Consider the following 25,980-nt stretch of genomic DNA (forward strand, 5'->3'; position numbering starts at 1 on the left):
CTGGCTGTGCAAACTTGGGCAAGATACTTGACCTCTCTGTGTTTCAGATGCCCCATCTGTAAAAGGGGGTTGATAATAGTAGTTTCTATTCAGGGAGTAGTGGGAGGATTAAGTAATATAGTAAAGTGATTAGAACCATTTGGCTGTGAGGTGTTTGAGCAGCGATCTGAGTCTTCCCCACGTCCGTGTGTCCAGAGTTAGTACGGAGTAGCCATCAGTGGTCAGCGTTGCGAGACAGCAGAGAGAAGTCGAGGTCCTAGTAATCGTCTCTCAAAATCACCAACTGTTGGCTTTTTCTTTTAAAGATTAAACACCTCCGCAGCCTCCCACTCCAGTCCCTTGGGGCTTCTGTCAATGGGATTGGAGTTTGAGACACGCTTTGCATTCCTCTCCCTGTTTCCTGCCACCCATGCCCAGAGCCTAGAGGGCAGCGGAGTGGAGATGCCCCGTGCATGCCCACGATGGGCAGGGAGGGACAGTCCCTCCACACTCCTGCCTCTGCTCACACCAGCCACCCCTCCTCTCGACGCTTCCGAAGCCTTCCTCCCCTCCCAGCCTCTACCCCTCTAGCCCGCCTCACGAAGCCTTCCTGGGGCGGTGCTCCAGACGACACCCCCCCCTTCTGAATTTCTGTAATAACGTCTGTGTTTGCTATGGTGACTTAATGTGCCCGTTCACCCACTTTATCTTCACGCAGTGAGGTGGGCATGGCACTCACCACTCCCCCCTTCCCCACCCATCTTTCAGCAACCGTGGAACTGAGTCTGGAAGAACTAAGCCATTTGCCAAAGTGACACAGTCTGGAGTTTAATCCAAGCTTCTGCCTCGGGCTCTCGGCTCTTTCTATTAATAATTGACGTCCTCACAACACCCGTTGTCTGTCTCACGCTTTGGGTACTTGGCACACGTGGGCTGGTGTTGAGAGCTGTCTTTCCATGCACGTGTGTTGGTAGCTGCCTTTCAGAAGCTCCTTGAGGGCAGGGACTGAATGACATTTCTCTGTATCCCTGGGGCCTGGCAGGCATCACGTATCAATACACAGCTGTCTCCCCTACATTTTCGTTAAGTAATCAAGCCCCGCCCCTGGCTGTCATTCCCTGGCCTCTACCCGGTCCCTCCAGCTACGTTTGGACAGAGTTGAGTTTTCAGGTGACCAGAGGAGGGACGGTAAGACGTCAGAAACAGGAATCGGAAAGAGGGAGGGGTCCCCTGGGCACGGGTGGGTTGGGTGGGCTCCCCGAGGAGGGAGCTCCTCTTACTTCTTGAAGTTCTTCGGGTGCAGGACATTGCCGTTGGCATCGAGCAGGGGTGCCCTGACCTCACTCCTCAGCGTGAGCTTCCCCACCTCTCTCAGCTCCTTCACTGTCCTGAGAATCACCTGCTGCCTCCTCTGTGCGTCCAGAAAGAGAGGAGCACAGGAGATGAAGGTCAGAAAGCTGTTTTGACCCATCCAGGACGGAGGGGGCACCGGGGGCTCTGCCGGGGGTGGCGGTGGGCCCTGGAATCCGTCAACCAGTGCCAGACGTTGCTGTCATAGGGCCTGTCAGGCCTGGCGGGGAAGGTGGCCGGCAGACGTCCCACATGCAGCCACGTGTGGAAGCCCCAGGTGTGCTGGGCCGCATCCTTCCGGGGCAGGCCAGTCGATGACGCACCTTGGCCTTCATTTCCACGCAGGGTGGCAGCTTCAGGGCCAGCTGGTGGTAGGCTTGCCAGGTGAGGCCGGGCAGCTCTGAGGACTCCCTGGGGAGGACGAACTCGCGTTGAGCCCACGTGTGGGGCGTCGGGAGGGTCTCATGGGCGTGGACCATCTAGGGAGAGACAAGGGAGCCTGGGAGCCCTCTGCCTCTCCTCGGCTGGAGCGGACAAGCTGCCCGCGGTCTCCAGACCCAGATTCTCATCGGGACCGGGTGGCCAGGGGCAGGGGGGTTGGGACAGGACGGGACGTTTTCTCGGTTCTTGCCTAGAGCGCGTGGCCACTTGGTATGATTTGCACGCATCCTCATAGACTGCCCTCTGTCCAGCTATCAGGTTGTGTTTTCCCAGGCTCTTTCCTCAGCTGACATTTTCTCTTTCCTCACTCTGCCTTCACCATCCCCCCATCCTGGGGCCCCCGTTCCTGCCTGGGGTCTGGCGCTCCTCTCCAGGCACACTGGACCTGAGGTAGTGTGAGGGAAAACGCCCCTTCCAAGCAGAGTGCAGAAGGGAAACCATTCTCCAGGGAATGGGGCTGGAGCTTTTCTGCCCCGCCCCTCCCGTCCCCCGCTGCTCTGTCATTGGTGCATCCCCCTCGTGTAGGAAGCATCCAGATGTGGGTTCCTTTCCTTTCTGGCGCCCCTCCACCCCCCGTGAAATAAACAGTGGCAGATATATACTTGACACTTTGCGAAATACTTATCCTCATCTCATTTAACCCTCACACCTTGCGAGTAAGTGTTCTTGTTGCATCTCAAAGATGCAAGAAGCAAGGCACGTGAGGGTGAATAACTTGCCCACGGCACAGAGTGAGGGCAGCAGAGCCGGCACTGAGTCTGTGCCACTCAGGACACCAGGCTCCTCCAAATGCCTCTGCATCCCACTAGGACTTTTCTTTTCCTTTCTTGTTTTTTTTTTTTTTTTTTGTGGTACGCGGGCCTCCCACTGTTGTGGCCTCTCCCATTGCGGAGCACAGGCTCCAGACGCGCAGGCTCAGCGGCCATGGCTCACGGGCCCAGCCGCTCCGCGGCACGTGGGATCTTCCCGGACCGGGGCACGAACCCGTGTCCCCTGCATCGGCAGGCGGACTCCCAACCACTGCGCCACCAGGGAAGCCGCTAGGACTTTTCTGATCCCCAAAACTCACCTGTTGCTTGGGCCCAGTCCCCTTAGTCATGTCTACACGCACACCGCAGGGGTGGGTCTGGATGTCATAACCAGACATTTCCTCTCCTCTGCCCTGAGCTCCGTGTTCACAGGGTCATAGGACAAGGGTTCACGGGCCCGGAGGGGAGAAAGCATGGCCCACCCCAGGGCGGGCAGGGGGCAGGCGGGGGGTGGGGCTGGGGACAGCCCCTCACCCAGTGTGGTACAGAAAGGCAGCTGCAGAGATGCGGCCCCGCCCACCGCCTTCAGGAAAGGTTCTCTGATGCGGGCGGGTCACGCTGCCCCCTGGGCGATTTCTGCCGGTTGCGGGCCATTTTCCTGGGCTTCCCTGCAGGAGGGGCAGCTTTGTAGGGAAGACCTTCTTGCCAGCATTGTTTGCTGCTGGGGTTGCTATGGTGATGCTTCCTGGGTGGAGACGCAGGGAGGAGGCCCTTACCTCTCCCTGGGAAGGCTCACCAGTCCCTCGGGCCCTGGCTGCCTTTCAGGTGAGGCAGGTGGGGAATAGGGCTCGTAACAGGAGCTGCTTCGAGGTGGGAGGCAGAAAAGCAGGGCGGGCTGGCTCCCAGGCCTCCGGTTGGGGGTGGAGGTGGTCATGAGGCGCCTGTAACTGGGCCCATCCTTCCCTAATGTTGGTGGGCGCGTGCCCCTGGGTAGGCCTTTCTTCAGGGAGCCCTGGAAGGCCTAAGTGACCCAGCAGGTTCAGAGGTCCCCCAAAGAGGCTGGCTGTGCAGGCCCGGCACTGGGAAAACTGCCAATTGACTGCTGAGCTGGGAGGACGTGCCAGGGCGGAGGAGGGAGGTGACCGGGCCACAGCCCTTTGCACTCTCCTTCCAGGGCTCCGTGTTGGCTTCAAGCCTTGCATCTTCCCTGTCACAACCATTTTCATCGTCACCCACTTTCCTTCCCAAGCCCCCTTACACCGTAGGGACCAGACACCAGCGCGCCACAGACCAGCATGTGCCCCTGGGCTTTATTGAGTAGGTAGTTACAGTAGTGTTTTGGAGCTGGGGGCTGTGCACGCGGTCAGCTGGGGCCCAGGGCGGCTCTCTGCAAAGCTGGGTTCTCTGCAAAGCTGCGGCACCAGCGCAGACAGGCAGGCAGACAGGCCAGCCGGCCTCCGCCTCCTAACTCGTCTCTCTGGCATGATCAGGGACCTTATCAGAGAAACGTCTCTCGGGCACATCTGGGCACCCACTCTGCTCCAGGTGCCTCCCTGCCCCCGCCCCACTCTTGACCCATAATAAGAGACCCTTTCACCAGGATTTCTTTTTGCAGGAAAGCTGACTTGGAAACGTGGGCAGGTGGGAGGCAGTGGCAGTAGGAGGGATCCTGGCAGGCTGACTCGCGTATCGGGGCACCTACAGTGAGGAACCCTTGAGGGAGGGACCTGGGAGGAACTGTGCACTGCAGCCCTTCCTACTGCAGGAACCAAAAGCAAGTAACAGAAGCGAACTGAACCTCCTGGTTATTGTGACCCCCTTCTGGCAGTCTCTAGATAATGATCTAAGGAGATAGGTTTACGTTTATAATTAGAGGATAATTAGGAACATATACACCATTTACAAGGGCCACCCTGCCCGCAGCAGGGAAGGTGGGGGGTGGCTGGGCACAGGCACAAACAGTCGGGGGCGGGGGGGGGGGCTCCTCATCTCTTTTCACCCTTGTTTTTGCTGTTCCCACCCGCAGCTCCTAGTAGGGAGGGAGGAATCAGATTCTCTTGGGGAGTGGGTGGCACGGAGACTGGTCACCAGGACCTCGCGGCTTGCAGAAGGCCCAGTGGCGGCTCTGGCGTGACGCCTGCCTTGGCGTCACCAGGCCAGGTGGGCTGGAGGAGCAGACGGCCCCCGCCTGCTGTCCTGGCGCAGAGCGCCCGGAGAGCCGCCGGCTTGAGCGGTGCGGTCCTGTCTCTACCGCAGCTCGGGGATGAACTGAGCCCAGCCGACGTCGTCGGAGCCCAGCAGGTCCTCCTCCAGGCCGGGGAAGCTGATGTCCAGCAGTATCTTGCTGAGGCTGTCATTCATCGTGTCCAGGACCAAGCCTTCTGTTAGAGAACGGTTGGCCGAGAGGCCGGCAACCTGCGGCTCGGAGGAGCTTGGTTTGGGGACCTCCATATCTGAGGAGGGACAGCCGCTGAAGGGGTCAGCAGTGATGTCAAAGGGCTCGGAATTGAGGAGCTCTCGGGGGGAGTCAAAGAGGGGGACACTTTTCAGCGGGGTGGCGCTGAGATCCGCCAGCTCCAGCGAGTCCGGCAGGGGCCCAAAGGCACCCTGGGGGGTTCGTACGGGGCTGAAATCGAGCCCCCCAACTTTGGCCGGGGGTGTGAGCCTCCAGGATTCGGGGGTCACGGGGAGGGCAGATTTGCTCGGGGTGGAGGAGATGGGCAGCATCTCCTTGATGGGTGTCTTGAAAGGCCCGCCCTCCTCCTGGGAGGAGCCAAGCTGGGAGGCAGGCTGCGAGGACCCTGCTGTGGCTCGACGGGAAGTCCCGGGGCCCTCGGAGAAGAGCAGCTCCGGCTCGTCCAGACAGGGGGGCAGGAGGTGCTGTTTCCTTCGAGACCGGCTCATCTCTCTCCTCTCCCTGCGTTTGATGACAAGCAGGTCAGAGACGCAGCGGGCTGGGGACTTGGGCCCGCTGTAGGACTTCTTGGGCCTGGGGATGGGGGAGTGGGACGAATCCTCCCAGGAGGGGGACGATTCCTCCTTGACAGATGGGCAGGGCGAGGGCCACTCTTCCAGGGGCGGGCTCTCGACTTTGATGGGTCTCCCTAAGTGTGGCGTTTCCTCCCCAGGCTGCACTTCTTCCTCCTTGATGGACTGGACTGGAAGCAGAGGAGACAGCCCTTCTCCAAGGAGGAGCTTCTCCTCTTTCACTGGTCCTGCCGTGGGCAGAGGGGCGACGCCCTCGTCCGCGAGCAGCACCTGGAAGGGAAGCAGGTTAAGGTGAAAGCCAGGTCTGGAGATTCAACCAGGCAGCGGGTGGGACACAAGTACATGACTAAGACAAGTGACATGCGGGTACTCATCCTCTTTTGTCTTTCTAAAGTCTTCAAGACTATTAGACAGGAGACTAGATGATGAAGGTGGTAGTTCAATTCTGGGGGTAAAAGACAGAGCGTTTCCTGGGCTTCCCTGGTGGCGCAGTGGTTAAGAATCCGCCTGCCAATGCAGGGGACACGGGTTCGAGCCCTGGTCTGGGAGGATCCCACATGCCGCGGAGCAACTAAGCCCATGTGCCAGAACTCCTGAAGCCCTGGCGCCTAGAGCCCGTGCTCTGCAACAAGAGAAGCCACCACAATGAGAGGCCCGCGCACCGCAGTGAAGAGTAGCCCCCGCTCGCCGCAACTAGAGAAAGCCCACCCACAGCAGCAAAGACCCAACGCAGCCAAAAATAAATAAGTTAAATAAATAATAATAAAATTTAAAAAAAAAAGACAGCGTTTCCTGTGGTGCTGGCATAATTAGTATCCATCTGAGAGAAAATAAATGGCTGTTTCATACCATATACAAAGACTTAAACAGAAGAATTAAAACCACACAAATCCTGAAAGAGAATCTAGGAAACTACATGTACAATCTGAGGGGCGGGGGGTGAACTTCTTAACCAAGACTGGAAACCCAGAGGCTGTAAAAGAGAAGAGAGACATACTTGACTCCATAAAAATGTAAAATCGGGGCTTCCCCGGTGGCGCAGTGGTTGAGAGTCCGCCTGCCGATACAGGGGACGTGGGTTCGTGCCCCGGTCCGGGAGAATCCCACATGCCGCGGAGCGGCTGGGCCCGTGAGCCATGGCCGCTGAGCCTGCGCGTCCGGAGCCTGTGCTCCGCAATGGGAGAGGCCACAACAGTGAGAGGCCCGCGTACAGAAAAAAAAAAAAAATCTTAAAAGACAGGTTAATATTTTAATAACAAAGAAATCACAAATTATTAGCAAAACCCTATAGGAAGATGGGCCATGTCCATAAATAATCGTCTCACAGTGAAAAATTCCCAGTGACCAAACGCAGTGAGCAGGTGCTGACTTACCGATAAGCAAAGGATGATAGAATGAAACAAGGAGCTGTCCTTCATACACCACAGAGGGGCAAATATTAAAAAGACTGATAACACCCATGGCTGGCAAACATAGGTCTTGTTGGTGGATGTGTGAATTATCACAGATTTTTCTGGAAGCCAATCTTGCAATATTTAATAAACTTTAAAATAACTGTTCACTCAGCAATCTCATGTCTGGTTCTCCCACAGAAATAAAAACACTAGTAAGAAAGATACTTGCAAAGATATTTATTGCAATGTTCGCCATAGGGCAAAAAGACCTAGAAACACAATGTGCCCGTGAAAGCGGAATGGTTGGAAAACGTACAGCAGAGCCACACCATGGAATATTATGTAGCCATTAAAAAACAATGCAGGGCTTCCCTGGTGGTGCAGTGGTTAAGAATCCGCCTGACAATGCAGGGGACGCGGGTTCAAGCCCTGGTCCGGGAAGATCCCACATGCCGCGGAACAACTAAGTCCATGCGCCACAACTACTGAGCCTGTGCTCTAGAGCCTGCAAGCCACAACTACTGAGCCGGTGTACTACAACTACTGAAGCCCACGCACCTAGAGCCCGAGCTCCGCAACAAGAGAAGCCACCACTGTGAGAAGCCCACGCACCGCAACGAAGAGTAGCCCCTGCTCGCCGCAACTAGAGAAAGCCCGCGTGCAGCAACAAAGACCCAATGCAGCCAAAAATAAATAAATAAAATAAATAAATTAAAAAAAAATGCATTAGGGAGTTCCCTGGTGGTCCAGTGGTTGAGACTCTGCGCTTCCACTGCAGGGGGCACGGGTTCTATCCCTGGTTGGGGAACTGAGATCCCACATGCTGCCTGCCACGGCCAAAAAATAAAATTAAAAAACAAAAAAACCCCTCAAAAAAGTAAAAAACAAAAAACAATAAATTAAAGTGATGCCAAGTGACTTGGGAGAATTTCCCTGGGGCAGAAAGTGTGTGTAGGGCCTCCCTGGTGGCATAGTGGTTAAGAATCCGCCTGACAATGCAGGGGATACAGGTTCGAGCCCTGGTCCGGGAAGATCCCACGTGCCGCGGAGCAACTAAGCCTGTGCGCCACAACTACTGAGTCTGAGCTCTAGAGCCCGTGAGCCACAACTACTGAAGCCCGCGCGCCTAGAGCCCGTGCTCTGCAACAAGAGAAGCCACTGCAATGAGAAGCCCGCGCACCACAACGAAGAGTAGCCCCCGTTCGCCGCAACTAGAGAAAGCCTGCACACAGCAGCAAAGACAACACAGCCAAAAATAAATTAAAAAAAAAAAAGTGTAATACGATCCCATTTTCAACGCTGTGTGTGGTGTGTGCGTGTATAACATGGCTGTGGCGATCGGTGTATGCAGAGTATACTAAGAGCATGAACAAGTGGGAGAAAGCATGTTAAACTGTCAACATGGCTTATCACGGGGAGCAGGGGCGACATGGGTGAAGGTGAGGTGAGGGGAAGCAAAAAGAAGAAAAGGAGATGGAAAAGACTGCATTGAAACGAAAACAGTGTACATGCTACAACCACAGGAATGCATTTATGTAAAATTATCTATGCTCGTAGGTATACTTTTATGTATATTAAAATGATACATATATATATTTTTTGCGTTATGCGGGCCTCTCACTGTTGTGGCCTCTCCTGGTGCGGAGCACAGGCTCCAGACGCGCAGGCTCAGTGGCCATGGCTCACGGGCCCAGCCGCTCCGCGGCATGTGGGATCTTCCCGGACCGGGGCACGAACCCGTGTCCCCTGCATCGGCAGGCGGACTCTCAACCACTGCGCCACCAAGGAAGCCCTAAAATGATATTTTTTAAATTAAAAAAACAAAAGCAAAAACAGGGACTTCCCTGGCGGTCTAGTGGTTAAGGCTCCATGCTTCCGCTGCAGGGGGCAGGCGTCTGATCCCTGGTCCGGCAACTAAGATCCCGCATGCTGTGTGGTACGGCCAAAAAAACCCCAAAACCAAAAAACCAAAAACAACAGAACAAAACGAAAACAAAAAACAAGAGCAAACCCAAGGCTCTTTATCTGGAGCCCCCGCTACTTCCATCTCAGAGAAAGGGGCACAGGGGCCCTTCCTGTACTTGTTACAGGCCAGCTCCTGCTCGCAAATCCTTCTCTTCATCACAGCACGGTCCTCACTCACTGTCCTCAGCCCTCGAGGCTAGACCACTGATGCTCAACCAGGAGCAACTCCCCCCAGGGGACATCTGACAACACCTGGAGACATTTTAATTGTCACACCAGGCGGTGCCCCCGACATCTAGTGGGGAGAGACTAGGGATGCTGCTAACACCCTTCAGTGCACAGGGCAGCACCCCTCCACCCCCAACAAAGAATTATCCAGCCCTAAATGTCAGCTGTATGGAGGCTGAGAAACCCAGAGCTAGACTGGCCCATCACTAGACCATGGTTACTGGGGGCCTCCAGGGCATGCCCATTATAAAGCCCTCTCCAGGGACCTCCCTGGCGGTCCAGTGGTTGAGTCTTCGCGCTTCCAGCTTCCAGTGCAGCGGGTGAGGGTTCGATCCCTGGTCGGGGAGCTAAGATCCCTCAGGCTGCGTGGTGCAGCCAAAAATAAATAAATAAAAATTTAAAAAAGAAAAAATAAAGGCCCTCTCCACACCTGCTTGCTGCCCAAATCTACTCTGTAAAACCTCCTTCCCTGTGAACTCCTCCTGAACCGTCCCAGCCCATCTGTTATAATCACCCTTGTCTGAGCTCTTGTAAACTCATCAGGCATGGGTGGGCCCTCCAACATCCCTTACGTCCTACGGCAGGTTCCTTGTTAGCTCTTATGATGCTGTTGCACTTTCCTATGCGCCGGTGCCTTGTCCCAACTAGACGTATAAGCTTCTCAAGGGACACTGGCAGAATCTCTAATTGACTGGACTCTCTGCTCAGAGAGAACCCGAGGCACTGACCTTGGGGGCGATGCGGACTCGCTTGCTGTGGCGGGCGAGCTCTGAGCTCATGAGTGAGGCTGCCAGGGGCAACGGCACCTTGACCGAGGGCTGCAGCACCAGGGACTGGTTCACTGGGAACTGGATGGGCACCAGGTACGAGCTGACCCGCGGCAGCAGAGGCTTCATCTTCCGCCCTGGGGGGGACCGGGAGGGGTCAGGAGCAGGACCCAGGGACAGGCCCCTTCCAGGCTACGGGATCTTTGCTCTCCTTCCCTGGGCTGGGACCCCCGAGTCTGCTCCCTACAGGTGCGCCCCCCGGGACCAGGCTCCCCCATACTAACGTGCGCCCAGGGGGAGTTCGGTTTTGATGGCCACGTTCCGGCGGAGCTCAGGGTTGGGTCGTTTCTGCTGCTGTTTGGGGCAGAGAGGGGGAGAAAGAGACCAGGTCAGAGACGCAGGGGGACGAGGCAGGCGACCCCACCAGCTGCTCCGGTACCGGGCATGGAGCGAACCGACCGCCTGGCCCTGGGCAGGTGGTGGCACAGACACACGGCAGTGGGCGGTCCTACCACCTCATCCAGGTGTCCTCACCCCCGGGATGCAAAGCACGGAGCTCTATGAGGGGCAGAGGAAAGCCAGGTAGAGAAGTGAGAGCAAAGACGGCCGCCCTCCAGGCCCGTGCCATGCACCGTGGTCACCATCTTGCAGGGAGACTATGGCGGGTTCTCCTGCCACGCGCCGCGCTGCTTGGGGCACCGTGATGAGCCCACGGGAGCAGAAGGAGGTGGAGGTCACGTGTCCTGAACACCCAGCAGCTCAGGTGCCCTGCGTTCAGGGCTGGCAGGCACACAGCCACAGGCTCCCTTTCCTGCTAATGTCTTGTCCCTGTCACCGAAGCCATGCTGAGCGTGGAAAGGAGGCAAGGCCGAGCCCCGAGCGGGAGGGAAAGAATCTTACTGATTCCAAGTGCTCGGGCGATTGTGGAGACCCTGGGTCCAGTGGCTGGTGGTGGTCAGGCATCGTGGGAGAGAAACAAGACGGAGTTACCACCAGTGCAGTCAAGCTGACCAGACCGGGTAAACCTATTCCTGATGGACGCCGAGGGCCACCCTCAACAACGGTCCCTCCCGGGAGGACGAGGGCAGCTAGCGGCGCCCTTGTGGGCGCTCTGAAACTCCAAAGCAGTCGCTTCTGATGAGAGATTCAGGGGGCTTCGTTTCTGCTCTCCGGCCTAAAGAAGGGCTTTTTAAAAACCAGGTTTCCCAGACTTCCTCTGTAAGAATCACCTGAGATTCTTGCTAAAAACACATATTTCTGGGCCCATCCCAGGCCTACTGAGTCAGAAGCCCCAAGAGAGGGGCCCAGGAGGCTGTATTTTAACAAGTGTTCCAGGCAGTTCTTATCACAGGGCAACACTGCCCCAGGAGGTCCCGTGTTTGGATCAGAGAGTCCTCTCTGTGGCCTGGTCTAGCAGAGAAGTGTACCATCCCTTACGGGCTGGCTGGCCTTTAACTCTACCCTGATCGGATGAGCTCGTCCCAAGAGGACTTCTTTCCTTTCGCGATGGATCTCATGACCTCCAACACTGGCCTATTTGGATGCTTACCTTAAACACCTGGTCCAGCGTCAAGTAGCGATTGGCACTGGGGTGGATGGTCCAGAAGGAGACCTTGCCGTTGGCTGACGTCTCACGGACAAACATGTCGTGGAGGGAGAGGTTGTGGCGGATGGAATTCTGAAAGTAGAGGATGCCACTCATCAGCTACTTTGGCTTTGCAAACACCACCGCCGACGTCCCCCAAGGAAATCAGGCCCAGGCCTTGTGTCCTCGTAACCGTGCCTATTGGCAGCTCCTGTGACACTCCGCGTGGCGGAGCTGGCAACCGGAGCCATCAACCCGTCTGCCCAGTAGGGACAGAGACTGGGGCCATTCCTGAGGGGGCGATAAAGCAGAGACCTGGACAGCTGTCAGGGGTGGGAAAGAGGAGTGAGGCTGTGGGTGGCAACCAGTAGCCAGAGAGGCGAGTGAAGAAATTACGATGCCAGGGAGCTCCCTGGGGGCCTAGTGGTTAGGATTCTGGGCTTTCACTACTGTGGCCCGGGTTCAATCCCTGGTCGGGGAACTGAGATCCCACAAGCCACGTGGCGTGGCCAAAAAAAAGAAAAATTATGCTGCTGGGGAATTCAGTTGAGGTGAGTGTGAGGTTAACTGTCCTGCTGTGGGGAAAAAAATACAAAAGCCCGCTGGCCTGGGACAGAGCATCTGTTGGGGCACCTACGCTGCGGCTCTGAGCCCCGTGTGAGCTATGGCTCCCAGGCATCTGTGTTCCCGTGAGCGGGAGGAAAAGATCCCCGCCTTCTGGAGAAGAAATTGACTTTATAGAAGGTGAATCTTTGGATCGTGAGGCCTACAGATTTTTTTTTTCATTAATATATTTTCACAAAGCTACTTAGTCACTCCAGCTGCTGTTCAGTGTAGCACAGAAGTGGGCTCTGTGCTGTACTGGAGTCTCCATCAACCCAGGGTAGCGACAGGTGACGTGGTTACAGGGCTGTTAGTGATGCTTTTGTCTGGATTCGGCAGGATCGAGTCCCAATCCAAAAGATATGGTTGTTGAAGGTTCTAGCATCCTTGGCACTTAACTGCTCCCTCTGCACCTGACACAGACCACTGCCCTTCCGTGTAGACAAACTGTTGGGCCGGACTGACCTTGACTGTGGCTGTTACAGGACACGGTACCTTCCAGCCTGGCTTGGCGATGTGCTTGAAGTAGGGGAAGTGGTCCTCGATCCAAGTGTAGATGTCTTTCAGGGTCATGCGCTTCCTCTCCGTACTGTTGATGGCAAACTGTATCATGGCCATGTAAGAGTAGGGTGGCCGCTCAGACACGGAGTCCGGCCAGGTTGCCGATGCTCCCAGGGGCCCCTCAACCTGAGCGTTCTGAGAAGCCAAAGGGAAAGAGAAAAGGCGATGACACGGAGAGTTCACAAGACCTCGCCCGCCCCACCCCACCCCACCCCAAAGAACATCCCCTAGAGAAACATTTTATCCCATAGAATTGTACTGGAAACAAATCACCTGAGACCACTATTCCATGGAATAAAATTTTAGAGTTAGGGAGAATCTTAGAGGTGATCTAATCCAGTCTCCAAACATAGAACCACTTCTCTGTCGTCAGTCATTTTTTTGAAGATATTGCCCAATAATAATTAGAAGTCCGGTCTTTGTCAGTTGAAACCTCTCAGGAAAGTCTGGGTACATGTTATGACTCTTAAAGCATCAATTGTATGTTAAAACTACACCCATTTTTCAGACCTGAGCGTCGAGGGACTTAGGTCTTAGTCTGATTTCTACTCCTGATGTGATGTGAATAAACCCACCTCCTTTCAATGTTTGTACAAGAGAAATATTCCCAAGGGTATGGGACAGACAAATGTCAGCAGGGCACACATCTGGCTAAGTCGCAGGCAAAGATCTGATCATCCATGTTTTAGAAAATTGAGCTATAACTTTGTAAAGTACACAAGTTCTAAGTGAACAGCTCAGTTTTCACCTATGTACACATCCACGTAAATCCTCCCTTTTAAAAACTGTTGAGTGAAGTAAGTCAGAAAGAGAAAAATAAATACCGTATGCTAACACATATATATGGAATCTAAAAAAAAAAAGGGTTCTGAAGAACCCAGGGGCAGGACAGGAATAAAGACGCAGACGTAGAGAATGGACTTGAGGACACGGGGAGGGGGAAGGGGAAGCTGGGATGAAGTGAGAGAGTGGCGTGGACATATATACACTACCAAACGTAAAACAGATAGCTAGTGGGAAGCAGCCACATAGCACAGGGAGATCAGCTCGGTGCTTTGTGACCCCCTAGAGGGGTGGAATAGGGAGGGTGGGAGGGAGGGAGACGCAAGAAGGAGGAGATATGGGGATATACGTATATGTATAGCTGATTCACTTTGTTATAAAGCAGAAACTAACACATCATTGTAAAGCAACTGTACTCCAATAAAGATGTTAAAAAAATAAAAATTATTTAAGGAAAAAATAAAAAGATAAAAAAATAAATATTGTTGAATGATGGATTAAAGGGTATATACAAAGGGCAACCATGAAGAACAAACCCAGGCTACACAAATGGGTCAAATCAATTTTGATTGCTGGAGAGGTATTTAAAATTCACAACTAACTCATTTTATTTGCTATTAAGTTATCTTCTAATAAAACAATCTTGTTTAAAATGCTGTATTCCTTTCATACTGTTGGGATACCTCTTTAAAGTTCAAGTGGCTTTCCAAACTGACACCTCTTCATTATTTCCTGAATACTTACTCAATACCTCCTAAGCGCACAGTACTAAACCCCGTGCTGACGGGGTACAGAGCGAGACACAGGAGTCTGCCCTCAAGGAAATTTCACAGGTAGGAGCGAGGGAGGTGCGGGGGCGGGGGGTAAGATCCCAGGTAGAAAGGGAGCTCCAAATTATATAGAGTCACACTAAGTGAGTGCTAATATCAGAACTTGGAAATTCTACTCCACAGGCCGCTTGATTTCCCATCTTAGAAATTCCCTGCACCAGCTCTGACTGCCCTAGTGAGTGACGGGACAGCTCACCTTAGCCTGACTCCGCTCCAGGTGACGATTCTCCTTCTCCTCCGCCTCTTGCTTGATGCTGCAGGAGCCCAGCCCATCGGAGGTCATCTTTCCAAGCCACTGGATGTTTGTCAAGCTGTTGTCTAGCGTGCAGCCGGCTGCCTCGCCGCCAGCTACGGGGGAAACAACCCAAGACGCCGCTTAGCTGCCTGATCCCGAGCCCAGCAGGCCCGGTGAAGGTGGCAGTTAGGGATCACCTCTGCCCTGAGGGACAGGGAACACATCCCGGGTACTCCGCCCCATTAGGATGTCGGGAGAAATTCAGGAGCATGGTTCAAGTTGCATTTCAGTCTGAGCCACACTGAGCCTTAGAGCTCAGTCAAGGCGACCTTATAAAAGCATGACTGAGCATCTCAACAAGGAAAGTCACTTTTCCTCCTTATGCTTTCTCCTTCATTAAGATGGAGAAAGATTCCTATTTCCTTATGTGGTCAATGCAGGGGATAACTAGAAACGATAAACAAATCCTTTTCCAATGTAAAGAAGGGAGTAGAAATGCTAAATTACATTGCAACCCCTTTGACAGTGCCCAAAGGATCCGGGTCAAGGTTTTAGGATGAAGAAAGGCAAGACTTTCCCCCGGTTCGGGCAGACGCCTGTGTGTCCTAAGCGTCAATGTGGCGGACTGCAGTCCTCACCACCAGAGAGGGAAGGCTAGCTCCCCAGCCCTTTGCCTTACAGACCACATACCACAGTTCTCCCATCTCTGCCCGGGAAGGGCTCCAGCTGGTCTAGGAAGATTCACGTCCTTGGATGCAGATTTTGGTCCCAGGGCCTCGGTGATCACTTCTGTCCTCTTGGGATCATTGCTGGCTTGGCCTTGAGGCTGGGGTCCTGGAGGGCGAGTGGGGGCTCCGCCGCAGCTGATGAGGATGAATTTATTGGGCCCACTGCTGCCACTCTCCTTTCCTTTGGCAGTCAGCGCTGTGATGATGCTCTGGACGTTGGCATTCTTGGGCACGGCCACCACTTGCGTGTTGGGCATGGTCGGGTGGTTAATCATCTTGATCCCGGCTGGAAACTTGCAGGGGTTGGACTCGGCCACCTCCTTGGAGGCCTGCGGTTGAGCAGGCTCTTGTTGGGCAGGGGGCCTCTTAGGCTCCTCTTCTGATGTGTCACCTGGGGCATTCTGAACAGGAAGGGGCAGCTTCCGTCTTTTGAGAATCAATGGCCGACGGGGGCTGGTTTTCATTATGAATCTGTGCTTTCACTCTCCATTGAGAATGACAAGCATGGACCCTGGAAAGCAGGAGGTCAGAGGTTTATTAGGCTGAGAAGGAGGTTCTGTTAGGGAGGGGTCTTCCTCATCACATGACCAGGAGCATAAGCCCACAGGCCCAGGTGAATACTCCTTGGGGCTCTGTAAAGACCACAGACAATAAGGAGATGAGTTCTACTGACAAAAGTTAAAACTGAAGCAAACAGAAGAAATTCAAAGGGGGAAAGTGGGATTAGGTTGGCTGTAGGTCAACATAGTCAAAGCTCTAGGAGCTTAAGAATGTTTTGGGAATTCCCTGGCGGTCCAGTGGTTAGGACTTGGTGCTTTCACTGCTGAGGGTGAGGGTTCAATCCCTGGTCAGGGAACTAAGATGCCACATGCCACATGGCACGCGGTGTGGCCAAAAAAGAATGTTTAGCTACAGAAATAAATAGGGAAGCTACAAAAATGTGGAAATGTCTCTTATTTCCTACTGTAACACAGATCCCTTGCAGTGACTATTGGGACGGGAATGATGGAATAGGACATCCTGACAAGACTCTGATCCCATAATCCATTCTAGCGTAGACCACATATTTTTTATACCAACTTACTTTATAAATTAAAGGATCTGAGCCCACAAAATCAGAGGAAAAAGGCAGATTGTACCATTATTGTCACACCACTGAAGAAATCATCTTCCAGCTCACAAGACCTCAGATAAGGGGGAAACTGCTCTACTCAAGGCCCAGGGTAACGCTAAGGGGTGACATCATTTCACAGGCTATTATTCTTGCCTTTCTTAAAAAAAAAATACATTTTTCTTTTACAGTTTGCAAACTATTTATATAGTGACATTTTAGTACTTGCATGTGCTTATTCATATTTTGACTTTCTAAGCATGTGACTGTATCACTTAATTTCTCTTCCAGAACCAAGACTGTTATCCCTGTCTTCTGACTAACAGACTGTGCTATCTTCAGTGTGCTAAGGTGGTTTTGTAGTGTTAAGGAAAACTGTTTTATCTTTTAAAAATTGTGTTTTTTGATTTTAACAGATCTGTGGAATACTCTACCATTGTGTAAAGTTGTGAAATTCTAGTGAGAGGTACTCTGAGCGACAGAGGAATGTGCTGTCCCTTTTTTAGGATATCTGCCTTCTCCCTAAAACTGACTGTCACACTCGCCTGACATTTGCCATCTGCTTAGAATCCACAGACCCTCTCCACTCTGCCTCCTTTTCCTGTATATCTAGGTTTCCTCTACCTTCAAATCTCAGTTTTACTTCCACCTCCTATCTCTTCCGGCCTCCCTCCCTCCACCCATCAACCAGTAGATACTAGTAGTCGCTCCCCACCCGCAAAAGATAACTTCCTGGTCTAAAGCTTAATTTTTCCTTCTACTCTGACCAGCCTCTTGCTACCACTGCCAACACTTTCTAGCCCGGAGACTTCCGGAGCGGCTCCCGGGACTCACCCACATCCAGACCAGGGCTAGGCTGCGAGGGTCTCCGGAACCCGGAGGAGGGTCCTGGGAAAGGGCGGAGTGGAGGCCTAGAGGTGAGAGCAACGGGGTTCAGGGGAGTGTGCGAGCAGGTCGGCCTCGGCTCCCAGCGCAGTAAGCTCAGAGGGACCCCAGCCGCCGTCTGCCAGAGCAAGCGGGCCGCCCCTCCTCCCGGGGGAAGGCCGGGGGCGCTCAGCGGGAGAGGTGAGGAGGGCCGGGAGGCTGGATGCAGCAGCGCCGCGCACCGTCGCCAGCCCCGTCCGGAGCCAGCTCTCCGCGTACTCCCGGCCCCGGCCTCTCGCACGCCGCCCACTCACCTCGCTTGCACCGCCGGACACGCCGGCTCCGGGCGGCTCCGCGCTGCTCCCACCGGCAGGCCGGGTAGCGACCCCGGCTGCGGGGCGGGGAATCCCGGGATCCCGGGAGGGAGGGGGGGTCCCGGGCCGGGGCCGGGGCCGGGGGTGGGGTCCCGCTCTGAGGCTTTCAGTTTGTTCCGCTGTTTGAAATTGGCGCCGGCGGAGCGTTGAGGTCACGTGACGGGCGTGGCCAATCAGCGCCGGCCCTGTCTCCGCGTTCAGCCGGGACGCCGCCGGCGGCGGCGGGCGGCGGGCGGGTGGGCCCTGCCTGGCTGTTGAGGCGGGCGGGGCGGCGGCGGGAAGGGCAGGTGAGACAGCCCTACCGGGCGATTGAGGCGGACGGAACGGCTGGCGAGGCAGCCCAGCCGGGCGGGTGAGGCGGGCGGAACGGCTGGCGAGGCAGCCCAGCCGGGCGGGTGAGGCGGGCGGAACGGCGGCCTCGTTGGGCGGGTGAGGCGGGCGGAGCAGCGTGCGAGCCGGGCGGGCTGGTCTGCGGCGGGTGAGGCAGACAGAGCGGCGTGCGGGCCTGGCGGGCGGGCGGGCGGGTGAGGCGGACGAGGCGGGCGGCTCGTGGGGAGAGCGCAGGAGGGCGGCGGGGCGCGGGGGACCCCAGGGACAGTGGGGACCCCGGGCCGCCCCGCCCGGCTGCGATGCGCCCGCCGCCCCGGGCTCTTCCCCCCTCGCTGGGGGCACTGTCCTCCGTTGACCTCCGACCAGCGACCGTCGCGGGCCCGCGGGCCCCCGAGCGGCCTGAGGGCTCCTGGAGCGCAGTTACGACCTCGTTCAGGTTCCCTCCTGAAAAATTATTCGCACACGGTGAACCCCGCCTCCACCCTGAATCTTCGAGTTTTGATCTCCTCCCGCCCCCCGCAGTCTTTTCTTTGTAGTAAAGGACTTTATCTACTAACTTAGTTAACACGTTTAGTTGAGCACCTACCGTGTGCCGGGCCGCGCTGGGATGCAGTGGAAGACGGGGTCTTTCTTCTGCTCTTACGGTCTGATGGGAGCAGATTCGCAGCGAATTGCTTATTTAATCAAGTGGAGAATTACAGCTGCGAAGTGATAACTTAGAGCTCAGGGATAACTTTTGAGTATGTAAATAAGGGGATCTTGCCTTATGGTAGGTGAGAGAGGCATTTCATTAATCTGGCTGCGTTGGGGCATTTTCTCTAGCTGGGGCGAGCAAAGGCTACGGAGTCTCCGGTTCGGTGCGGGAGCTTCTCATTGCCGTGGCTTCTCTTTTTGCGGAGCGCGGGCTCTAGGCGCATGGCCTCAGCAGTAGTGGCTTGCGGTCGCTAGAGCCAGGCTCGGTAGTTGTGGCACACGGGCTTATAGCTGTTCCGCGGCATGTGGGCTCTTCCTGGACCAGGGCTCGAACCCATGTCCGCTGCACTGGCAGACGGATTCTTAACCACTGCGCCACCAGGGAATTCCCAAGAGAAAGGCATTTCTGATGAACTAAAGCTTCGTCTGAGATCTGAGGCCTTTATGCAAACACGGGAGGGAGACCCTCCAAGCCAAGGGAATGAGGTGTGCAGGGCCAAGCCGCAGGAGGAAGCGTGGGCGGCACAAAGGCTGAAGAATATCTGAGGGATTTGAGCTAAGAGACCTGCACTGGAGGGTGTGTGAGATGAAGCTGGAACCAGAGCCACAGGACCTCAGCCACCACTAGGAGTTTGGTCCTTACCCAAAACTCAAAAATTTTAAGCAGGAGTGTGAGTCAAGATCAGATTTGCAATTTAAAAAGGTCCCCCTGCAGGGGGTGCCAGAGGTTAGGGTAGACCAGTTAGGCTATTGCATTACCCCTGGGTCAGAACTGTTGGGACTTGAAGGGTGGTGGAGAGAGAGGGAAAGAGGGGTAGGGTAAGATTATTATTTTTCACAAAGGAGGAATGCTTTTATCAAATTTTGAGTTGAATAAGTCTCAAAAATTGCCACTGATTCTGATCCCACATTTAATACTGAACTGTCGCTAAAACCCACAAATCTGTTTTTCCCCCCAAAGTATAATTGACATAACACATTATGTTAGTATCAGATGTACAACATAATGATTACCTATTTACACCTCAAAATGATCACAGTAAGTCTAGTTACCATCTGTCACCATACAGAGTGACAAAAACCTTTTTTTTCTTGTGATGAGAACTTTTAAGATTCTCTTGGCAACTTTCAAATTTGAAATACAATATTGACTATAGTGACCACACTGTACATTACATCCCATGACGTATTTATTTCACAACTGGAAGTTTGTACCTCTTGACTCCCTTCATCCATTTTGCGACCTCCCCCCAACTGCCCTCCTCGAGAGAGGGTATTTTTTTTTGTTTGTGTTTTTGTTTTGCCGTATGCGGGCCTCTCACTGTTGTGGCCTCTCCCGTTGCGGAGCGCAGGCTCAGCGGCCATGGCTCACGGGCCCAGCCACTCCGCGGCATGTGGGATCTTCCCGGACCGGGGCACGAACCCGTGTCCCCTGCATCGGCAGGCGACTCTCAACCACTGCGCCACCAGGGAAGCCCAAGAGAGGGGTATTTTTGAAGACATGTTTAAGAGATAGGATTGACAGGGCTTGATGTTGGGTTGGATGGTAGAGGGAAAAGGTAAATGTCAAGGTTTTTGGTGGCATAGCTGGATGAATGATGATACCATTTCCTGAGCAAGGGCCCTGGAAGATGATCACTTTTACGGAGGGGGGTGCAGGGGAAACGAGCATGAATTCGGGTGTAAATGCTTTGAGTTTGAGGTGCATTTGAGACATCTAGTTGCTATCGCGTAGGCAGTGGAATGTTTGGGTCCTGAGTGTGGAGAATTCTAAGCCAAATATAGAAATGCTTGACTCGTGTACTTCCAGGTGGTTATTGACATGTCAGCAGACGATTGCCTGGGAAAGGCGTGTGGAGTGAGGAAGGCTCCAAAGCCCAGCCAGAGGGAGAGGCCACAGTAGCAAAAGGGACTGACCTCTAGTTACAGCAGAAAGGAAGAGGATGGATGCAGATGTACTGAGGTTTGTGAGCTCGCCTTCTGGAAGATGAGAGTGTTTCCTTTGATGGCTCCTGTGTTCTTTGTGAAGTAGGAAGTAAGGCGGTTGGTTTGGAGAGAAGAAGAGTTCCGAAGTTTTAAGACAGTGGGAAAGTTTTAAGATAACCTTTGTGGAAAATGAGTTGATCAAGGACACAGTAGGACTGCTGAACAATGTGGTGTCCCCAAGAGGCTGGGGACTTTGAGCAAGGCGTGAACTTCGGCACTTCTCCCTGGAGCGGTTGTTACCACTGTCATCTCCCCGCTGGGCTCCTGCAAGAGCCTCCCAACTCGCTTCTCTGCCTCCTTTCTCTGTCCCCCCTCTTCCCAACCCACCTTTCCTACAAAGCACCTAGAGCTATCTTTGAAAAGTATAAATCGGACTGTGTTACTTCCCTGTCCAGAGCCCTGCGGTGACTTCCTCTTGCACTAAGCATAATTCAGCCCAGTCCTTACCCTTGCCTTAACCCTGTGTCACGTGAACTGGCTTCACCTCCTACCACTCTCCAGTTCAGCCATGCTGACCCTACTGCTTCTTGAACAAGTCAGACACATTCCCATCTTGTGGTCTTTGCACTTAACTGTTCTCTCAGTCTGGAACATTCTTTCTCACATCTTTCTCTTGTCTGCTTGTTCTCCTTTCTTCATTCAGGTCTTTGCTCAAATATCATTTTTCAGATAGGCCTTCCCCGACGACCCTGTCTGAAGTAGCACTGGGTCAGCTCAACCCCTTACACTGCTTCACTTTTCTCTGTACCTCTAATCACTTCCCAACTAGATGTAAGCGCCATGAGGTCAGGGATTTAATTTTGTAATCTGCTATATATTTCTAGCACCTGTAACGGTGCCCAAAACACAGTGGGCACTCAGTAAATATTTGCTGAATGAATGAATGAACAAATGGATGTATTCATTACCTGTGTTCTCCCTAAAATGTTTGTTCCTTGAGGGTAGAGACCTCGTCCTGATTTCTCTTTACATGTATCTCCACTGCCCAGTGACATAAATCAGAGTATGTTGCTTTGCTGCTGTTGACTGAATGAAGGAATCACGCTGTATAACGGAACCAGTCTGCCCTGCTGTGCCTCTCCCTCCAGCATGCCGGCACCACCCGTTCACCTCTCGACTCAAACTTCCGTCCCACCAACCCACTGACAGAACCCTTATTAAAACTGATCTGGGGGCTAGACCCACTGGACGCGTTCTCAGACTTGTTATTCCTTTGTGGGTCCTGTTGGCCCTGCCTCTGCCTCCCGCCTCCCACCTCTGCTGACACTGCCCAGGTTACGGCTTCATCGGTTCTCAGGCAACACAGTTACCTTCTCACTGGTCCCCCTGCTTCCGGGGCACTTGATCTCGCCTTCCACACTGTTGCCTGGATGTCCTGTCTAAAAGACAAAAGCAAACAAAAGCCAAGCATGGCACCTAGGAGACAACTGAAAATTCAACCCTGAATATTTGATATTTACTATTTAAGGAATTTACACATATAAATATATATTAATGTATATTATATAAATATGTATATTTATATATGTTAGTTGTGTTACTAGGAATGATATCATGACTGGGAACATAGTATTTTCAAAATAATAAAGGGGTAGGGGAAGTGGATGGGGTGTGGATGGGATGTGATCGGTCGTGGGTTGATGGTTGTAGCTGGGTGATGGGCACGTGGGAGCTCATTATATTATTAACTATTTTTTTGTATGTTCGAAATTATCTGGGGTAAAAGTTAAAAAAAAAAATCCAAGTCTGGTCATATCCGTCCGCTGGAAAATCTTCAGTGACTACTTAGGCCAAAGTCCAAACTCAGATGGTCCGCCTGGTTTTCTGCCCTGAGCCTGACACCATGTCGCTCCTCAGGTCTTGCCTTTTGTCTTTTCATGCCTGTGTCCAGCTCCGTGGAGGCTGAGTGCCTGGATTCGCAGTGCTCCTTCCTGTCTCTGCCCTGGTGTGTGCTGCTGCTCAGCCTGGAACGCCCCCCCCCCCCACTCCCCATTCTTTGGCTTTTCCTAGCCCTTCTATACCTAGATCAGGTATCACCCTCTCCAGAAGGCCTCCCCTGGGGGGAGTGCAAGGGAGCACTGCTCTCATTATTGTAATTGTCTGTCTCCCTCTGTTAGCCTCTCAGCTCTTTGAAGACGGGCAGTCTGTGTCTCTACAAGTGCTTGGCACCCAGTAAATGATCATGGGATAAGTGGTTGGTTATTCATCTTTAAACTCCCAACACCCAGCATGGTGCTTAACACGTGCTCGATAAGTGTTCATTGAACGAATGTCGTTGAGTGTGAAACTAGTGTGTATTGCCTTGGTGGTGTAGGTGTACCACCCCACAATCTTGGGGTAGGGCTGCTGGCTGCTAGCAGACTCGGCTGGCAGAGTGTGAGGAAGAGCTGGGGAATCAGCAGATTTTTTTCTCCCAGCTTTTGTTTCTTCTCCACAGGCATGGGTTGGAAGTGGAGTCTCTCCCTGGACCTGACCACAACCAGCATCATGCAGTTACTAACTGCCCTACCCTCACCCATTGATGCCTCCCAGGAAAAAACGCCGCCAAATTTCCCAGAAACCCCAGCTGCTATTCTGCCAACAACCACTGGAGGGCCCCAAACACTGCTATGGGTCTCCCCAGCTTCCTATCACCCACACTAGACAGGTGCCCAGCAAGCCCGTTGACGACAGCACCATCACTTCCTGGGTAGGCCATGGGATTCTTGCCTTGACTTTTCCTCTACCAGGCTTCTCACGCTGCCATGTGGAGACTCGTGGGCGCAGGGACAAGGAGATGGTGTACTCCTTCTGTCTGTCCTCAGCCATGTTCTCTGGTTTACCTTTTTTCCTGAGTTCAGACTGAGGCGTGGGTTGATTGGAATTGGATTCTTTCCCGTGCCCCACATTCCTCTGTAAGAGTTCAGTATAAAAGTTTCACTATCCAGTAGCTGGGTGAGAAAGCCAGAGAAATGTCAGAATGAGTAAAAAATGAGATTGTTCCCTGAGCTTCCCGTGAGACGTGGAGTTTTTAGCTAAGTACTCTATTTACTGTTTAAATGACCAAACGTTGAAGAAGAATCCTCAGAAATGGCATATGTTCTATTTTGACAGTTTAAAAGCCCTGGGAAGAGAACACAGCTACCGCATGTCAGGGAAGTAGTGTAGCAGAAGAGCCAGACAAAAGCCTAAGAGAGCTTAGTAAGTGTGCTTTGCCCACGATTGCTGGGGAGAACCAGAGCCCTGGCTTCAGGACTGGGGAAGAAACATACATGTTAGAACCCTGTTGATGAGGAGGAATGAACATGTGAACATGTATCGAGTCCTCACTGTGCCACGCCCCCTGCTATTTGCTTTCCATGCCTGATCTCACTCCCTGTTCTTTCCTTCAGCCCTTCGTCCTTCACTGGGGCCTTCTTGGTGCCAGGTGCTCTGCTAGGGCTGGGGATCGATGGTGAATAAGACTGCTGGGCCCGCTCTCAGAGTTGAAACATAGACAGTTAAGCGTGTTGCAGCCATATGGTATGATGAAGCGAAAGAGGCATTGTCCCCATTCGTGCACAGGAGGGAACTGAAAGCCAGGGAGATTGAGTAACTTGCCCAAAGCCCGTATCCCTTGGATACTGTTATCCAAATAGACAGCTGCTTTTGTTTTGTGTCCATTGCTGTTATGGGCCCCCATTTAGGATTCTGGTCATGGGATGCAGTTTCCTTAGGTTTGTATTTGGTAGTTGGCGCTCTTCACTTTTTTTTTTTTTCTTTTGGAATCCTTAGGTATCACCTCAGTTTGATACAACAGCAGAAGGCTGGTTCCCGGTCAACAGGAAACGTCATTGCCGAGACCAGGCAAGGCGTTCAAGTCGACAGTCTACCAGCTCCAGGTTTCCACACCTAACATTTGAGAGTCCACAGCCTTCTGCCAGTTCAGCCAGACCTGGGATCCCCCTAATCAGGGACTGTCCCGGTCAACCAGAAAAGGACATTTCTGGAAGGCCCTTGGTTCCCATGCTCAGCCCCCAAAGCTGCGGGGAGCTGTCAGCACATGCACTTCAGAACTTCCCTTATGTCTTCATTCCACCGGATATCCAGAGCCCAGAGTCCTCAGGGCAGGGAGGGCCCATTCCCTCGGTGCAGAGGGAAAACAGCCTTCCCAGCTGCTCCCTTCACACAAGCACGCCCAAGAGCCCAGAGCCCGGGCCTGTTCTGGTTAAAGACACTCCTGAGGAGAAGTACGGGATAAAGGTCACATGGAGGAGGCGGCGACACCTGTTCACTTACCTCAGGGAGAGGGGGAAGCTGAGCAGAAACCAGTTCCTTGTGAAAAACTGACTGGGTTTCTCGGACATCCGTGGTCTCAAGAAATTGATTGCTGGAGTCAAAAGGGAATTGAATTCCCAGATTTGCTTTTTAAAATATCTTGTGTCATAAACAGTTTTAGTGTCATAAACAGTTCACTTTGTATTTTCCTTGTATTAGCTGTTAAAAATTTTTAAATATCTTGTAACTGTTTAAAAAGTCTGTAAATAAATGGCTGCAGAAAGTTTTTAGAGAACCCTGCTTCTGTCACTAATGCAGCAGTACTGCCCCCTCTACAAATGGTCTTTCTTAATTGTTCCCTTTAACCACTGCTTATTCATCCTTTTAAACACTTCATTCAAACTAATTCATTCCACATGTCTGAGTACCGACTCAGTGACCGCTTCCTCTGTGACCAGATGCACGGAAAAACTCGAAGCAAACTGTGACTTTTTGTAGTTGAGCTGCTGTCTCTGCAATCTTGGCTCATCTGCTGAGAGGGCTGGATGAAGAAAGGGCAGCAAGCCTGTTTTAATGAGTCAGTGGGACCAAGGGAGATAAAGGGGACATAGGTTACTTAGGGTTACTATGTTTTGAATTTTTGTTTCCAACTGTAGTAATCTGTAAATATTAAATAGGGTGGGAAAACGATTTCTTGTAACTGTTTAAAATGTATGTAAATAAATATATAATCTTTTCAAATACTACTTTTTATTGGAATTCATGTAGAAGGACTGCCTGGTCAACAAAATATCTCAATTTTCCTTCCACCCATATAAGCAGCATCTCATTCAACTCCATTCCGTCAGCCTTCAGAACCTAGTCTGTGTCAGGTCCAGCCCGAGCTAGACAAGCAGGGATTATTTTAAAGATGGGGATTTGAAACACAGATAACCGTGTTCGGGGTCACGCAGTGAGTGGAGGCTGACCAGAGAAAGCAGTGCTCGGCTCTCCTAGCTTGTGCCAAATTTTCTGCCTTTTAGAGGCTCAAAACCAGTGTGGGGACAACTTTGGCCTCGGAATGGAACGCCGCAAAGTCAACACGCGATGAGTTTTGACGGGATGTTCTGTAGGGACTGTAATGCTGCATATAAGTTGGGGACAAGATTTACTGGATCCGACAGCGGATCTCTTTATGAGATACTGATGCTCGAAGACGGC

General features: G+C 52.9%; 3 protein-coding genes across 8 annotated transcripts; 1 reads left to right on the forward strand and 2 right to left on the reverse strand.

Moving 5' to 3' along the window:
- Nucleotides 1–1,255: 1,255 nt before the first annotated feature.
- TEX52 (testis expressed 52) lies at nucleotides 1,256–3,173 on the reverse strand. The gene is given in 5 exon segments (XM_060026028.1): nucleotides 1,256–1,488; nucleotides 1,491–1,634; nucleotides 1,637–1,808; nucleotides 3,103–3,134; nucleotides 3,137–3,173. Coding segments are annotated over 5 exon segments (618 nt in total).
- Nucleotides 3,174–4,514: 1,341 nt separating this feature from the next.
- FOXM1 (forkhead box M1) lies at nucleotides 4,515–17,553 on the reverse strand. The gene is made up of 10 exons (XM_060026029.1): nucleotides 17,476–17,553; nucleotides 17,132–17,208; nucleotides 15,149–15,697; nucleotides 14,420–14,571; nucleotides 12,545–12,745; nucleotides 11,411–11,539; nucleotides 10,762–10,806; nucleotides 10,146–10,215; nucleotides 9,823–9,998; nucleotides 4,515–5,777 (listed from the first exon to the last, which is right to left on the reverse strand). Exons 3-10 carry the CDS (start codon nucleotides 15,648–15,650, stop codon nucleotides 4,767–4,769), a joined length of 2,286 nt encoding a protein of 761 aa, XP_059882012.1. The 5' UTR covers nucleotides 15,651–15,697; nucleotides 17,132–17,208; nucleotides 17,476–17,553; the 3' UTR covers nucleotides 4,515–4,766.
- Nucleotides 17,554–17,759: 206 nt separating this feature from the next.
- Nucleotides 17,760–25,489, forward strand: RHNO1 (RAD9-HUS1-RAD1 interacting nuclear orphan 1). Of its 6 annotated transcripts, none has more exons than XM_060026033.1 (4): nucleotides 17,760–17,822; nucleotides 20,369–20,521; nucleotides 22,982–23,233; nucleotides 24,298–25,489. In XM_060026033.1, the coding sequence occupies exons 3-4, from the start codon at nucleotides 23,066–23,068 to the stop codon at nucleotides 24,850–24,852; spliced, it is 723 nt and encodes a 240-aa protein (XP_059882016.1). In that variant the 5' UTR covers nucleotides 17,760–17,822; nucleotides 20,369–20,521; nucleotides 22,982–23,065; the 3' UTR covers nucleotides 24,853–25,489. The 6 variants fall into 6 exon arrangements, with proteins under 6 accessions (XP_059882016.1, XP_059882018.1, XP_059882019.1 ...); XM_060026030.1 differs by lacking the exon at nucleotides 17,760–17,822 and adding an exon at nucleotides 17,837–17,930; XM_060026032.1 differs by lacking the exon at nucleotides 17,760–17,822 and adding an exon at nucleotides 17,839–17,887.
- Nucleotides 25,490–25,980: the final 491 nt, after the last annotated feature.

Source organism: Delphinus delphis, chromosome 11 (genome assembly GCF_949987515.2).
Source record: "Delphinus delphis chromosome 11, mDelDel1.2, whole genome shotgun sequence".
Lineage (NCBI taxonomy): Eukaryota > Metazoa > Chordata > Mammalia > Artiodactyla > Delphinidae > Delphinus > Delphinus delphis.